This window comes from Nelusetta ayraudi, unplaced genomic scaffold (assembly GCF_046127955.1).
Source record: "Nelusetta ayraudi isolate G7.1 ecotype Tasmania unplaced genomic scaffold, CSIRO-AGI_Nayr_v1 ptg000014l, whole genome shotgun sequence".
NCBI classification, from domain to species: domain Eukaryota; kingdom Metazoa; phylum Chordata; class Actinopteri; order Tetraodontiformes; family Monacanthidae; genus Nelusetta; species Nelusetta ayraudi.
The window spans coordinates 21,151-35,000 of record NW_027466064.1 but is presented as its reverse complement, the minus strand read 5'-3'; the positions used below and the strand labels follow the sequence as shown (position 1 = coordinate 35,000).

Sequence of the window (13,850 nt, the reverse complement as noted above, 5' to 3'; positions counted from 1 at the left end):
GTGTGTGTGTGTGCTTTTGACACCCTATTAAAGTCATATTCAAATGAAGGATTAATTGTCAAAGCAGCAAAAAGAATGTTTGAAACTTGTTGATATACATTCTATACATAAATACATTGTAAAGCCTCAGGACTGAGAGCCAGCAGGCCGGTACAACACGCTCCCTCTCATTCAACCATTCTTCTTCTTTTCCCCTCCTTCTTTTCACACAGACTGCCAGTTAAACCCGGGTTCTGTTCAGGTCACTCCGTCTCGCAGCGGTCCAATGTCCAGCAGAACTGATGCATGAATGGAGTGCAATGGAGTGGCATATTTATATATATACATATATACACATATATATATACATATATATATATATATATATGAAAGGCTACCACATTTTTAGCCCTCTGTTTAAAGCCTCCCACAATAAAAAAAATGCTAATTACCATTGTAGCTGTAACTGTGGTTCACACCTGCCAACATAAAACCAGTAGACACGTGCAGACGTTGCTGGAGTATGAGGGGCTTTAGCGCCGCCCTGGTGTCCTTCCTCTTCCTCTTCCTCTTCCTCTTCCTCTTCCTCTTCCTCTTCCTCTCGGGACTGAAGTTCCACGCAGGGGCGCCCGTCACGCCGTTAGCGGCGGCGGTGTCACACGCCCGCCATCTGATTTTCAAATTTGCACTTTCATAAGACGCAGTGAGTCACGCTCAAGTGGAAGTAAACACCGGCGGTGCCAGATGCTAACCCTGTGTGAAAGGAGCTCGGCAGCCTTTTCTAATGCTAATGGCTTCATCGGAAGGAGCCGGCGGCAGGATGCTAACAAGGGAACCACGGCGCGGCGCCGCAGTTGATTAAGACCATCTCTCTCTCTCTCTCTCTCTCTCTCTCTCCCTCTCTCTCTCTCGTCCCCCTCCTGCCCCACTCCTCGCCGTTTAAAAAAGCTCTGAGTGCAAAGTGGGGCGACGTGTCGAACACGAGAAGGAAGGAAGCGCTCCGAGAGCGAAGGCAATTTGGGAGCTATAGCGACGGCATCAAAGCGCTCGGGCGCCTAATCGGGACGCCTCCCTGGGGTGCTATTCTGGGCCCATCCGACAGGGGAGGAGAACCTTGGCGCACCCTCAATGCACTGGAGAGATTTTACATACAGGGAAAGGTAAATAAAAAAAAAAAAAAAGGTCGGGTGACAGTTTCACCTGCTCTGCTTTCCCCGCTTCCTTCAACCGGAGGAATGAACGTGCAAACATGCCACTGGAGGAGAGAAGGAAGCGGATGAATATGATCAGATGTGCATGTGATGTTGACTTTCGAGAACGTGCATTCGTGGGGTGTGACGCGCAAGTTGCTGTCAAAGCCTGGATGTCTTGCTCACTTCATGAGCCGGCTATTTGAGTATTTTAGCATGCTAGTTAGCATGCTAATTAGCGGCTAATTAGTTATTGATTGACTGCGACGTGTTTTATAGAGGTCAGGAAGTGGCCGTGACACAAGGACACAGAGCACGACCCCGGCCATAATTTAACCTTCGCAGGACACACACACACACACACACACACACACACACACACACACACACACACACACACACACGAGACTATGTGCAAGTAGTTCTGCTTAGAAGCTGTTTAAGGACTGAATGAAGAGGAGAAGATACACGAGAACAACTCCCCCGTGTGGCCGCACTCAGTGCTCCAGTTTAAAAGTGTGTATTTTATACAGAGGAATGATCAACACACTGTATGTGTCACACCGCCTTGGAGATCCAATCAGAAAGTGATCCCAAAGCCGCACATGGACTGCGACCCGGCCCACCCGGTAACTTTTCACCTCACTTTCTCTAAAGCCTTGAGCAAAGCAGTTTTTCCACTTCCTGGGTTTTTTTTTTTTTTTCCCCTCAAAGCATTTCTTGCGTGTCGCAGCGGGGGAGCATTGCAGGCCGTTGCTGATTGGACAACAAATCTCTTTCCGCGGCGCAGGGAATGAATCACCGGAGGTCTGCAGACGGGTTCAGGGCCCCTCGAGGTCGCAGCTCCGTGCGTCTGTGGACGCTGCTAATGGTCTGGTCTGATGTTGTGCACTTCAGATGGCTGGCAGGTACCTAAGCCTGTTACCACTGTGTGTGTGTGTGTGTGTGTGTGTGTGTGTGTGTGTGTGTGTGTGTGTGTGTTACACTCGGGTCTATAATCCACTTTAACTTTCATTTTCCTTTCTAGGCTCTCAGATGACCCCTGGCGCTGGGGAGAAGCCCCTCCCACTTCCTTCGCCATCCTATTTCGGCCTCTCTCGCTGTCACTTCGGTGTCATCATGTCGAGCTGCCCCCCACCCCCGCCACCCTGTCCCCCCACATCAACCCGCTGGTCACCTGGTCTATATCAAGACAAAGTCATCTGAGGTCTGCGCTGTGCTGTCAATTAAAAAAAAATCCCACGTCGTCGAACCCCAGCGAGAGTTTCTTTTGTTTTGTTTTTTTTCCATGTAACAAAAGCGGTCAACACAGTTAAACCTGATCCACTTGATCCGGTTATCGGAGGGAGTTTATATTGAAATCCAGTTCCACTCGCTGCTGGCCAAGCGAACGCCGAGGCTGAGTAACAACAAAGAGACGAGATGTAAAGCGGCACAAAGGTTTTTATTCACATCCATCCGTCGGTGGCGGTAATTTACGAGGAGATTTCACGAGCACACACACACACACACACACACACACACACACACACACACACACGAGCCACCGTCTTGCGTGACATCGTCAGAGACCCCCTGTGGCACAACACTAAATCAAATTATTGGCCAAGAGCAATAAACGTCCGGCAAATTGTCATTGTGAGCGTGACGCATGGACGCATGGACGCATGGACGCATGGACGCATGGACGCATGGACGCATGGACAGCGGCGCAGTGGCGGCTCAGAGCGCCAGGCCCTTTTATTGCGAGGGAGCGGAACCTTAGAGGCGTTTGTGGTATAGATCCACGCCCTCTATGCACACGGCTTGGCCGTCCGCCTGTTTGAAGACGCTCCAGTGTGACGCCTGCTCTATAGATGCATCATCGACACACTCTAAATGTTCCTGCTGGTGAACTGGTGAATTTTCCTGCCGTCACAGCCAAGGCTCCCACCAGTCAACCTGCGCACTTGCCCCCCCCCCCTCCACAGACAGGAAATGAGCTGAGAGGAAATTACAGCAGAAGTAGCGCTGTTAAAAGTCAAAGGGAACAAAGCAGTATGTGTCATAAAAAGCAGCTTTTTTTTTCTTTTTTTTTTTGGAACAGGATGACAAAGGCTCCAAAGTGCTGACTCAGCCACTCAGAGTTTCAACACGAAGAGGAAGAAAGGAGCTTCAGCCGCACCGATGCAAGCCTGACACATCTTTCACTTTTCCTCTGCTTGGTCTTTTATGAAAAAGCGTCACCTGACGAGATCCCGCGCTGCCGCCGCGTCGGCCTTCACTATTCTTTATATCTCGTATTTAAATATTAGGACGGGCCTCGTTGGAAGAAACCTGGGTTCGTTCATCCCGACTCCTGAAACAAAACATTTCCTTTGCTTCATTCATTCTACATTTCATCGTATTTTCATTTTCCAGTATCGATTCAAACGCAACACCGGCCGCAAGCTGTGTTAAAACAAAGCCTCAAAGCTGAATACACAAAAGCAAGGGAGTAAGATAATGAGGAAGCACAATCCCCGTCCAATTAAAAAGCAGCAGCCGGAACAGACAAAACGACGCTAATGTGAACCACAGAGAGTGATTGAGTTTCGCTCGCTTGCTGTCACTGTCGTTACAACATCCACCGCTTGTGCGGAAATGTTGAGGCTTCTTCTCAAGGCTCCTCGTCCATTTCAAAATAAGATACAACCTTTTGAATTGATGAAGGCGGCGGATTATTTTGTAAGGGCTCAGAATTCTCAAATTGAAAAGCCGTGATTGAAGGTGGGCAGGGTTAGGGTTAGGGTTAGGGTTAGGGTTACAGACCGTGCCTGTGTTGACCTCTGCATTATCGACGTGAACAAATGATAAACCAAAGACTTGAGAAGATCCGGCTCTGGCGAACGACTCACTGAGTCGCTCCTGCAGCGGCCGCCCAGCCGGCCTCTCTATCTCTTCCATCTTATCCGTCTCCCCCCCCCCCCCCCCCCCTACCTGGACACCTCGTATCGTCGCACCTGCTTTATATTCAAGAGGAGTGACAGCGTCGGCTCACCTCCTCTGGAAAGCTGTCCTTCCGCCTCTCTAAATGCGACGTGCTCTAACACCTCTGTCGACGGGGACGGCGCTTTGTAACCTTCACAAAGTGCCGTTCAATTGACCGATGTCTGCTTACCCCCAAACTATGATGAAGCACTTCCTTTAAGCCCCAGCCGGCCCCCGCAGCACAAAGAGCTGCTAGACCCCGGTCAATCTGACAACTTCAACTGACAACAAAAAAACCCCAAAACAAACTGAAACAAAAAGGAAAGAAGAAGCGGACATGAAGAGTTCTGGAATAAATGTCTAACCGGGTTCCTCGTGGAACAGCTCTCTCGCCTTCACACAGCTGTGAGAAACATGTAACGCCATTCCAAGGTCAGTGAGAGTGTGTGTGTGTCTGTATGTGTGCGCACGTGTGTGGTGTCACACGTAGGAGCGTGTCAAACTCTGCCATCGGTTCATTAAATGGCACACGGATCAATTCTTAATCTGCGCTGGAGCTGGCCTAACATGCAAAAACACACAGCGTCAATCCTCCTCACACACACACACACACACACACACACACACATCTTTCATCAAGCCATTTTGTCTTCCTCTTTGTCAAATTCAATTAGCGATGACATCACTAAAAGAATCTCCATGTGAACCAATTACTGATTCAGTCCCAGGGGTGTGTGTGTGCAAGATCATTGCATTGACCATGTGTGTGTGTGTGTGTGTGTGTGTGTGTGTGTGTGTGTGTGTGTGTGTGTGTGTGACGTGAAACAGGCAGAGCACGCAGTCATCAGGCAGACTCTGGGCCAGGTGAGCGTGAGTGTGAGAGTCCGTTCACAGGAAAAAAGGAAATAAAGGACTCTGGCCACCGGAGAACACTCCCCCACTAGGGGGAGCTCTGCAGTTTGCAGTGCAGACTGGTTGAATGTGGCCCAGGATGACTGGAACAGCCACAGGGGTCAGGATCAGTTCAGAGGGAATGAAGGACCTGAGCGAGCGACTCCAGTCTGAAGTTGAAGCAGCTGCATGCGCCTGCTCGTCACGTCTGAGCTGCGAGCGGACGCTACTGCACAAAACTCAACTTCATGCACGCCGGCCGTGTTAAGTTAACAGTGTGGGAGCCTCTCACAAACACTGCTGGCTGGATTTGATGTGAAACAGCAACTGAGACACCCGTGAGGCCAAAACGACACATAAAGTTCAAAGCCCCCGGTGCTCTCACGCTGCAGATGTGGAATGGGAAGAAAATGCCTTCACTGTCACTTTGCAACAGTACAATTTCAGAGTGCCCCCTGAAAACAAGTGCAGCACAAGCACAAAGCATAACCTCCAAGCACTAAGAGTGAAGCAAAGAGTGACGGCACTCCTGAGGAGCAGATGACAGTACAACATTATTTCACAAACATCATTCATTTACGTTTAAAACTCTTAACAGTTCATTAGGAAGTCTATTTATTCTGATTCTGTAACGTGTACAGCGCCCCCCAGAGGGCCAGAGTGTAAACAACAGATCACAGCCTGGGCAACGTCATCTCTTGTGGCCCCTTTGAGACGCCGGAGACATCGGGGGGGGGGGGGGGGACGGACGGACGGACGGACCGTGATTCTCTCAGCCATCTTTACGACCTTCTGGAGGAGCAGCCGAGCAGCCGGCAGTCCGCACAGTGATGGAATACGCTCGCAAACTTGCCGCAGTAAAGAGGCCACCGAGCCAATCAAAACGCTCGCTCGCAAATAACCAGCCAATGGAATGTGCGTGGCGTTAACACGGCCACTTGTTTATTCCCCCACCAGATCGTCAATCAAAAGGCAGCTGCTACAGCAGTAACATCCCACACCTCAGTGCTCGGCCTGTCCAGCCAAATATCAATAACATCCATACCAATGTCGGTATTGATTGGTGTGAGTGAAATGCCAAGGGGGTTGGAAACTACCTGGCCTGATAGAATGACTGTGACAACACCAATCAACCGATTACCTAAGAGCTTTGAGCAAACTCTGTCCTAGCTTTTCAATGAGTAATAATCCAATTAATACATTCATTCATTCATCTTCCATACCCGCTTAGTCCCGAGCTCAGGGTCCTGGGGGTCTGCTGGAGCCTCTCCCAGCTGTCTCAGGGTGAAGGCAGGGTGACACCCTGGACCAGTGGCCACTTCATCGCAGGGCCACAGAGAGACACACAACCATTCACACTCACATGCACACCTACGGACAATTTAGAGTCTTCAATTGACCTCACATGCATGTTTTTGGAGTGGGAGGAAGCCGGAGAACCTGGAGAGAACCCAGCAGACACAGGGAGAACCTGGAGAACCCAGCAGACACAGGGAGAACCCGGAGAGAACCCAGCAGACACAGGGAGAACCTGGAGAACCCAGCAGACATGGGGAGAACCTGGTGAGAACCCAGCAGACACAGGGAGAACCTGGAGAACCTAGAGAGAACCCAGCAGACACATAGAGAACCTGCAAACTCCACACAGAGAGGTCCCAGGCCCGGAATGGAACCCACGACCTTCTTGCTGTGAGGCTGCAGCGCCGACCACTGCGCCACCGTGTGGCCTATGTTACACATTCACACCTTCATTAAATAGTATCGGTATCGTATTGGTATTGAGGGTGCTGGCCCTGTGTCAACTTTGCATTGGATCGATGGCAGGTCCTGCAGTATCGCCCAGCCAGCACTGCATCTTGATGTACGTCTGGGTTCCTGCTCGCACGAGGACAAATTAGGCATAAAACTTCAAGGCAGTTAATTACACAGGATGAGATCGGCCGTGGTTTGTTACCCGGGGACGACGGCGAAATATCTCTGCCCCACAATTCACGTGGGCGTCGCCCTGCCTTCCTCATCCTACGTTCTTTACTTTTGTCTTCACAGACTTCCACCCCCGCTGCCAAGTCCCCCTCTTTCCATCTCCTCCCTTCATCGATCCATCCATCATACTCTCGCCGCTTGCTCCTGGCGCCTCCCCTTTCCCCCGCCCCCGCCCCTGCCTGCTGGGAAGGGGGGGGGGGACGGACGCTTGCGTGAGGTCAGGATAATGCCACTAATTTGGCTGTATGCGCGCACGCTCGTCCCCTATCCGTCCCCTGCTCGCCGCGGCGCCGCTGACCTACCAGAGTGCTGTGTCAACACGGGCGGCCGAGCAACACGCGCGCCACATCACAAGCGCCGGCTGCCGGCGAGCGCCTTAACAAGATGGTTTACAGCGACGGAGGGAGAGGAGTTATTATCCGTGTGCAACTGCCGTCGCTGGCAGTGACAAATGGGCTTGACCCAAGCGGCGCCGGCGCCAAAGCTTCGGCAAGTTGGGGCTGGACGCTTGGTTCGCGCGTTCATTAGCGGGGGGGAAGGCGAAAGCAGCCGGCGCCGGGACTGCGTCCTCAGCCGGGGAGGCTGAGACAGCAAAGAGAAGCAGCTTCCGAACGGAACGCTGCGACTCACCTCTGACCGTCGCCAGTAACGCAACGGTTAACGCCCTCAGACTTTTGTGGACTTGAGGCGCTCACGGGTTCCAGCACGAGGCGAAATGAACCCGGCGGTAACGACCGAGGCCGTGACAGTGACACACCGGCGACGCGCGAGTCCCAAACAAATCGTTTGACGGATGAGTCACGATTCCTTGTCTCCATCAAAGTCTGTCTGACTCATTTCCGCTACCGCTAGCTGGCTAACTGCAAAGAAGAGGTCCAGACGACGTGTCACTGTGGTGCGACTGCTCTTCTGCCTGCATTTGTTTATTTATATCAAGTCAATGCCCCCGCCCCCCCCACACTCCCCACCCCAACCCCCCACCCCCGCCGATTCCGCTATGAGACTGAGCTGTGAACCATCGACTCACTCAGCGCCTAACACGGAATGTGCAAATCACTCCGCTGACTGTGGGAGGGAGTGGGCAACTCAGGGAGACTGACCCAGTTGCTCAAATGACTCCCAATTCTCTTTTGTGAGTGACTCATATAAACTTGAGTCAGTAAGAAAAATAAAACTCCAACCTAACTCCTCCCATTACTGCACAGGCCCCCACACTGCGCTCTTGTAAAGTGATGGAAGCGAGGCAGTTTGAATCTTTGTGTGCTGGCAGACGACTCTTGTGAACCCTGGAAGCTGCTGCTGCTGCTGCTGCCGCTGCTGCTGCTGCTGCCGTCGCCTGGAATCAGGGCAAAGCAATGGCGTGCGTGCTGCAGAGGTTGTCTGGGTGGCACTTTACAGCTGTCACAGTGCTCCAGCGACAGCTCCCTCTACCTGCAGCAGGATCCCACGGGTGCCATCGTCAAACAGCTGTCTGTCTTAAAGCTTTATTCTGGCTGTGTGGGGAGTGTGTGTGTGTGTGTGTGTGTGTGTGTGTGTGTGTGTGTGCGCACGGTGCCGTGGGTGTGTGTGTGTGTGTGTGGGGGGTCTCAGGATCGAAATGTCAGCAAAAAACACAGCAGTTTTTAGGCTGAAACACGTTTCTGCTAAAAAAACAAAACAAAACAAAACAAAACAAAACGAAACAGGAGTTGAGGGGTCACGTGACGTGTTCCTGGAAAGCTCATAACATACGTGAGGCACGTTCGCACTTGATCAGGACGTCTGTCCGTTGTTTGTGTAAGCGAGCGCTAAGTAAAAACTGTTGAATCAAGTGCAATGGCGATCAATTGAGCGCTGAATGTTGCTCTTTGCTTGGCTCAGATTTACACATCTCACAGGAAATATCGCAGTTTTACACCCCCAATTTGTCTGACAGCTTTCTTATTAGTCCCATTTTATCTTCAAGCTCAGCGAAGGGGAAAAAACCAAACGAAAAAAAAAAACAACATAAAGCGTGCACTTTCAATTAACCAGAGTGTTGCTTAATGGGCTGAAGATGATTCTGTTTTCACTCCGGACCTCCGGGGATCCGCAGCGGACCGTGAGCGCAAGGCGCCCTGCGCGTTTCATATCAACGGCCTTTATGCCCCGCCCTGCTAAATCTATGAACGCGCGCACGTTTGATTTGCGCGTCTTCAGCGCCGCGCGGGGCCAGAGCGGGAAAGAAAAGCGCCGTCCTTTTGTCCCGCCGACGCTCCGCTGACGCTCCCAAGGACGCGCGAGTGTCGCCTCCATCTGAATCCCCCTCCTGTTTTCGCCGTGTTGTTATTGATTGCACTTAAACAGCGCCACTCCCGCCGCCTTGTACCAGGAAATTGGCTTCATCTTGAAGCTGTCGCAGCGAGGGCGCGTTTCACTCGAGGCCCCCGAGCAGCGCCGAGAAGGCGACGCGGGAGGAATCAATCTTCATTCCGCCGCGCTCGGTAAACATTTCTTCCCACAACACCCCTCTACGGGAGGAGGTGGTGTGGGGGGGCTAATTTTATTTGTTAGCTGTGTGATTAGGGCGGGGCTTGGCTTAGCGTGCGAGACTCCAAGCAGGTTTGTCATTAGTCACGCATCTGTCGAGAGGGACGCTGGACTCACGCCAGCACCGCAGCGGCCGCTGGCCCGAGAATCTGCTGTAGAGTCACACTGGGTGGAACCTGCTGGTGTAAAGATGATAGGAACTGCTGGAGTGGGACAGAGAGGAGCACTGCTGGCATGAAGGACATGCTTTCAACATGGAGGGCTGTATTTCTTGCATTAAAAAAAAATAACTTTGGTCTGTGAAAGGGTTCTCCTGAGACAAACATGTTGTCAGGACTCGTGAGTCAGCGTCAGGACTCGTGAGTCAGTGTCAGGACTCATGGGTCAGTGTCAGGACTTGTGAGTCAGTGTCAGGACTCGTGGGTCAGTGTCAGGACTCGTGAGTCAGTGTCAGGACTCATGAGTCAGTATCAGGACTCATGAGTCAGTATCAGGACTCACTCATCACAATAACACAGCGACCCCACATCACTCTGTGTGTTCATGGAAGTCACGACACCTGTTTGGACTGTTTGAGTTGTTTGAACGTAAAGATATTTTTCCTTTGAGTGCAACAAGCATGTTTTTTCCCCAGCCAATGACGCTGCGCTCCACTGGTCTGTCCTCTGTACCCTCACGTGAGAATCTGACGCAAGATCAAATGAATTGATTTCCTTTCAGCAGAGGGTAAAGGTCGGTAGGCCAGGGTGACTGAAGGAAGTGTCGAGGAAATAAATCTCTAATTTCAGTCAATTTTAATGTGACTCTGAGTTAAAGAAAAATAATCCTTACTACTTAAAGCTAACGCAGCCTGCTCAGAGAAACACCCTCTCACTTGAAATGTAAAGTCTCACTGTCGACACTGGAGCCCCTGCAGGTAGCCGCTTTGTTTTGGTGCACATGCGGTGCAAAGCTGCGACTTCTCCCCGGGGAAAACTACACCTTGCACGTTGCCGCTTTAGGTTGTCGTCAACGTCCCAGAATTGCTCTCTGGGCACGAGGTCAAGGTCTGGTCACAGGATCAACGATCACAGTGTCTCCTATTAAAACCGGTGGAGAGTCCAATGATTGATTGATTGATTGATTGATTGATTGATTGATTGATTGATTGATTGTGAAACAAACGGCCCGCTTGCTTCCCGCCGGTGATTTCACGCCGTACCTTCACGACGTCCACGTCCGTCGAGCTGCAGGTGACCGAGTCGTCCACCTCCCTCACCTGGCCGTCAGTCTCCACGGTCACCAGTTTGATGGGCACCGCCACCCGCCGACCTGTGAGAATGGCAGTGTTCACCACCTCCGTTTCCTGGGAGGGGAAAAAAGAAACAACACTTCACGTTAGAACACACTGACGTCCCCGTCTGCGATGACCTCAGCATATTTGCTCCCAAGGGCTACTCGTCTTTTTTTTTTTTCTTCCATAAGCTTCTGAGAAATCAAGGCGACTTTTCTCTTTTTTTTTTTTTTCTTCCCCGTGACCCCCACGCTCGCTGTTTCTCTCGTCGTCGCGACGTTTCGATGGGAACAATTTTCGCCTCCTCCGCTTGCAAGCGACACGGCACACAGTGACACGGAGGTTATCACAACACGTCAGCAACAAGCTGCAACCGTGAGCTGCGGCGCCTCCCGTCTCCACACGCGGTGAATAACAAGGAGCAAGGAGGACAACCCAGGAAGTGGCTTCAGGGAGAGTGAGGAAGGGGGTGGGGGGGGGGGGGGAAGGTGATTATAAACCCCCTCAATTAATGTAATCAGCATGATTGCATTTGATTTGATCCCTCCGACAAAAATAGAACAACTAAGGCGGTGCACGCTCGCAGACGCACACGCTCAGTCACTCGCACGGGCACGCCGCCTGTCGGCATCGATCTCGGTTATTTGACGTTGAGTTTCCGAGGGGGGGCGTTTCTTCCTGCCGACGCTCACACCAGGCTGATTGCAGGGTGTAATGCTGACAAGTGTTGTTTCTGCCCGTTTGTCAGCGGAGCGGGGGGGGGCGGGGGGGCAGCGTCTCCCAGGGAAGCGTCTGTATCCGCTTCCTCCCGACACGAGTCGTCCAATCAAACCCCCCCCCCCGGTTTACCGACGCGCTTGGCTCGGTGTTGTCCCGCTGCGGGATTTCAAAGAGTCAAAAGTCGTGACACTGAACGTCCACTCAGTGGTTTATACGACCGAAGGTTAAACACACACACACACACACACACACACACACTCACCCGACGTCACATTGTGAGATTGACGATATGTTTGTTTGGATTTATATGCGGACTCAGAAATTCCCCCAGTGAATAAATAACGCTCTGACTGGCCACCAACGGCTCATCAGCCAATCACAGGGCAGCTAGCGCAAGGCATGGACGCAAGATCTACGTGGCAAAAGGTTTACAGAGGTTTGAGTTTAACTGCTGGGACTTTCACACTGGGACGACCATCTTGTTCAGACAGGGAAAGTCTGCGGGTGCTTTGAACGCACGTCCAAAGCAAAATGATATAATGTGACTTGTGTGCAAAATTAAAATTAAAATTAAAATTAAAATTAAAATTAAAATACTTAAATGGCTACATCACATCTCAAGGCACCACATCCCAAAAAAAGAGAAAAACATCCAGTCAGCAGCATCTGTGTGGAGCAAAAAAATGCCTTGTTGATGTCAGGGGGCAAAGGTCAACATGGACAGAATGGTTGGAGATCACAGCGAGGGAAGAAAAAGAGGGAGCTCATTCACCGGTTACATCCAGAATACTCTGCAGAAGTGCATTTTGCCAGCACCGGGTGCTTTACTGGGTCCGCGGTGGTGCCGAGGTGTGCCTGTTAAAGTGGCCACTCAGTGTAAATAACAAGGCCTGGACCGTAGAGACCGCTTTGAGGGGTCAACAGCGCAGTCGAACACAGGTCAGGACGTAGACGTGCAGGAACAGCAGGTGCTCAGTGACAACACAAGTGGGTGTCAAGGCTGCACTCATGTTTTCCAGCAGGCTCGCACACACACACACACACACACACACACACACACACACACACACACGGTTCTTTGGGAGTACATGTCGCAGGTGGGAAGTTCCTTCCCTCTCATCCCAGAAGGAGGCCTTTTCTGACGGCACAACAAAATCCTTCTCGCACATAAAACCCTCGACAGCGCCGCCGCCGCTCGGCATGTGGGTGAGAGACACACAAGAGAGAGAGAGAGAGAGAGAGAGAGGGAGAGACACAGGATCACAGACGTGGGAGAAAGTTGACGTGGAGGTAAATAATAAAGACATTAACGGGAGGAGGCTTCTCCCTCAGCCTGTAGCCTGGAGGGGTGGAAGAGGTAGAAGCAGGGATGAAAAGAAAATCCAAGGAGGAGAAGAAACTGATGACAAGATGATAAGATGTCTATGTTTATCTTTGTATCTGTTGCGTTGTGTGTGTGTGTGTGTGTGTGTGTGTGTGTACTAAAATGTAAGTGTATCCCCTAAGGCAGGACCGTCTTCACCATCCTGGAGATGAAATCATGTCGACATCATCACCACAAACTTGAACAGACAAAAACAAGGGTTTTCCCTCCGACGCTCTCGCCTCTTTTTTTTTTTTTATTGTTTTCCTCCAAAATTGTTAACTTTTTTGGTTTTTTATATATATATTTTTACACATGTAGTTGCACGGAAAGTGATTTGATTTGTAAGTGCAAAAAAAAAAAAACGGTAAAAAGGGTTGAAGACAAATCTTCTAATCTGGCCTGGTCAGGCTGGCTCCGAGTAATATCTGCGTTTCCATATTTCCCATAACTCTCTCCTCACGAGCGCCTGATGGAAAAATGAATGAATGAATAAATAAATAAATAATTGACTGCACGAGCGACAGGGGCCTATTAGCTGCAACAAAGAGAAAGAACACCGATAGACAACCGCAGAGAATGAGACAAATCACATCAAAATCAGGACGGTGGAAAGAAAAAACAAAACAAAACCAGGAGAAAGAGGGAAACAAGAAAGCAACAGAGACAGAAAGAAAGAGAGAGAGAGAGAGAGAGACAGACAGAGAGAGAGAGAGGGAGAGAGACAGAGAGAGAGAGGGAGAGAGAGAGAGAGAGAAAGAGGGAGAGAGAGAGAGAGAGAGAGAGAGAGAGGAAGAGGGAGAGAGGGAGAGAGAGAGAGAGAGAGAGAGAGAGAGAGAGGCTCCCTTTCAGAAAGAGAGAATTTCATGCCTGTCCGAGGAAATTATTAAGTGTCTCATCAGCGACTGGCTCCCTGCTGCCTTCAAAAGCTGCTTCACACCGCTCCCAGATAAGCTCCAGAGGGCGTGCGCATGTGCCCGCGTGCGTTTAGCGC

The 13,850-nt window shown here is 51.0% G+C and overlaps 1 protein-coding gene across 1 annotated transcript in view; it reads right to left on the bottom strand.

Moving 5' to 3' along the window:
* Positions 1-13,850, bottom strand: part of LOC142886080 (transmembrane protein 132C-like) — a 49,410-nt gene that overhangs the window by 19,940 nt on the left and 15,620 nt on the right. Inside the window, exon 2 of the mRNA XM_076022991.1 lies at positions 10,702-10,845. Within this exon, the coding sequence (XP_075879106.1) occupies positions 10,702-10,845 (144 nt within the window). The remainder of the gene's footprint in view (positions 1-10,701; positions 10,846-13,850) is intronic.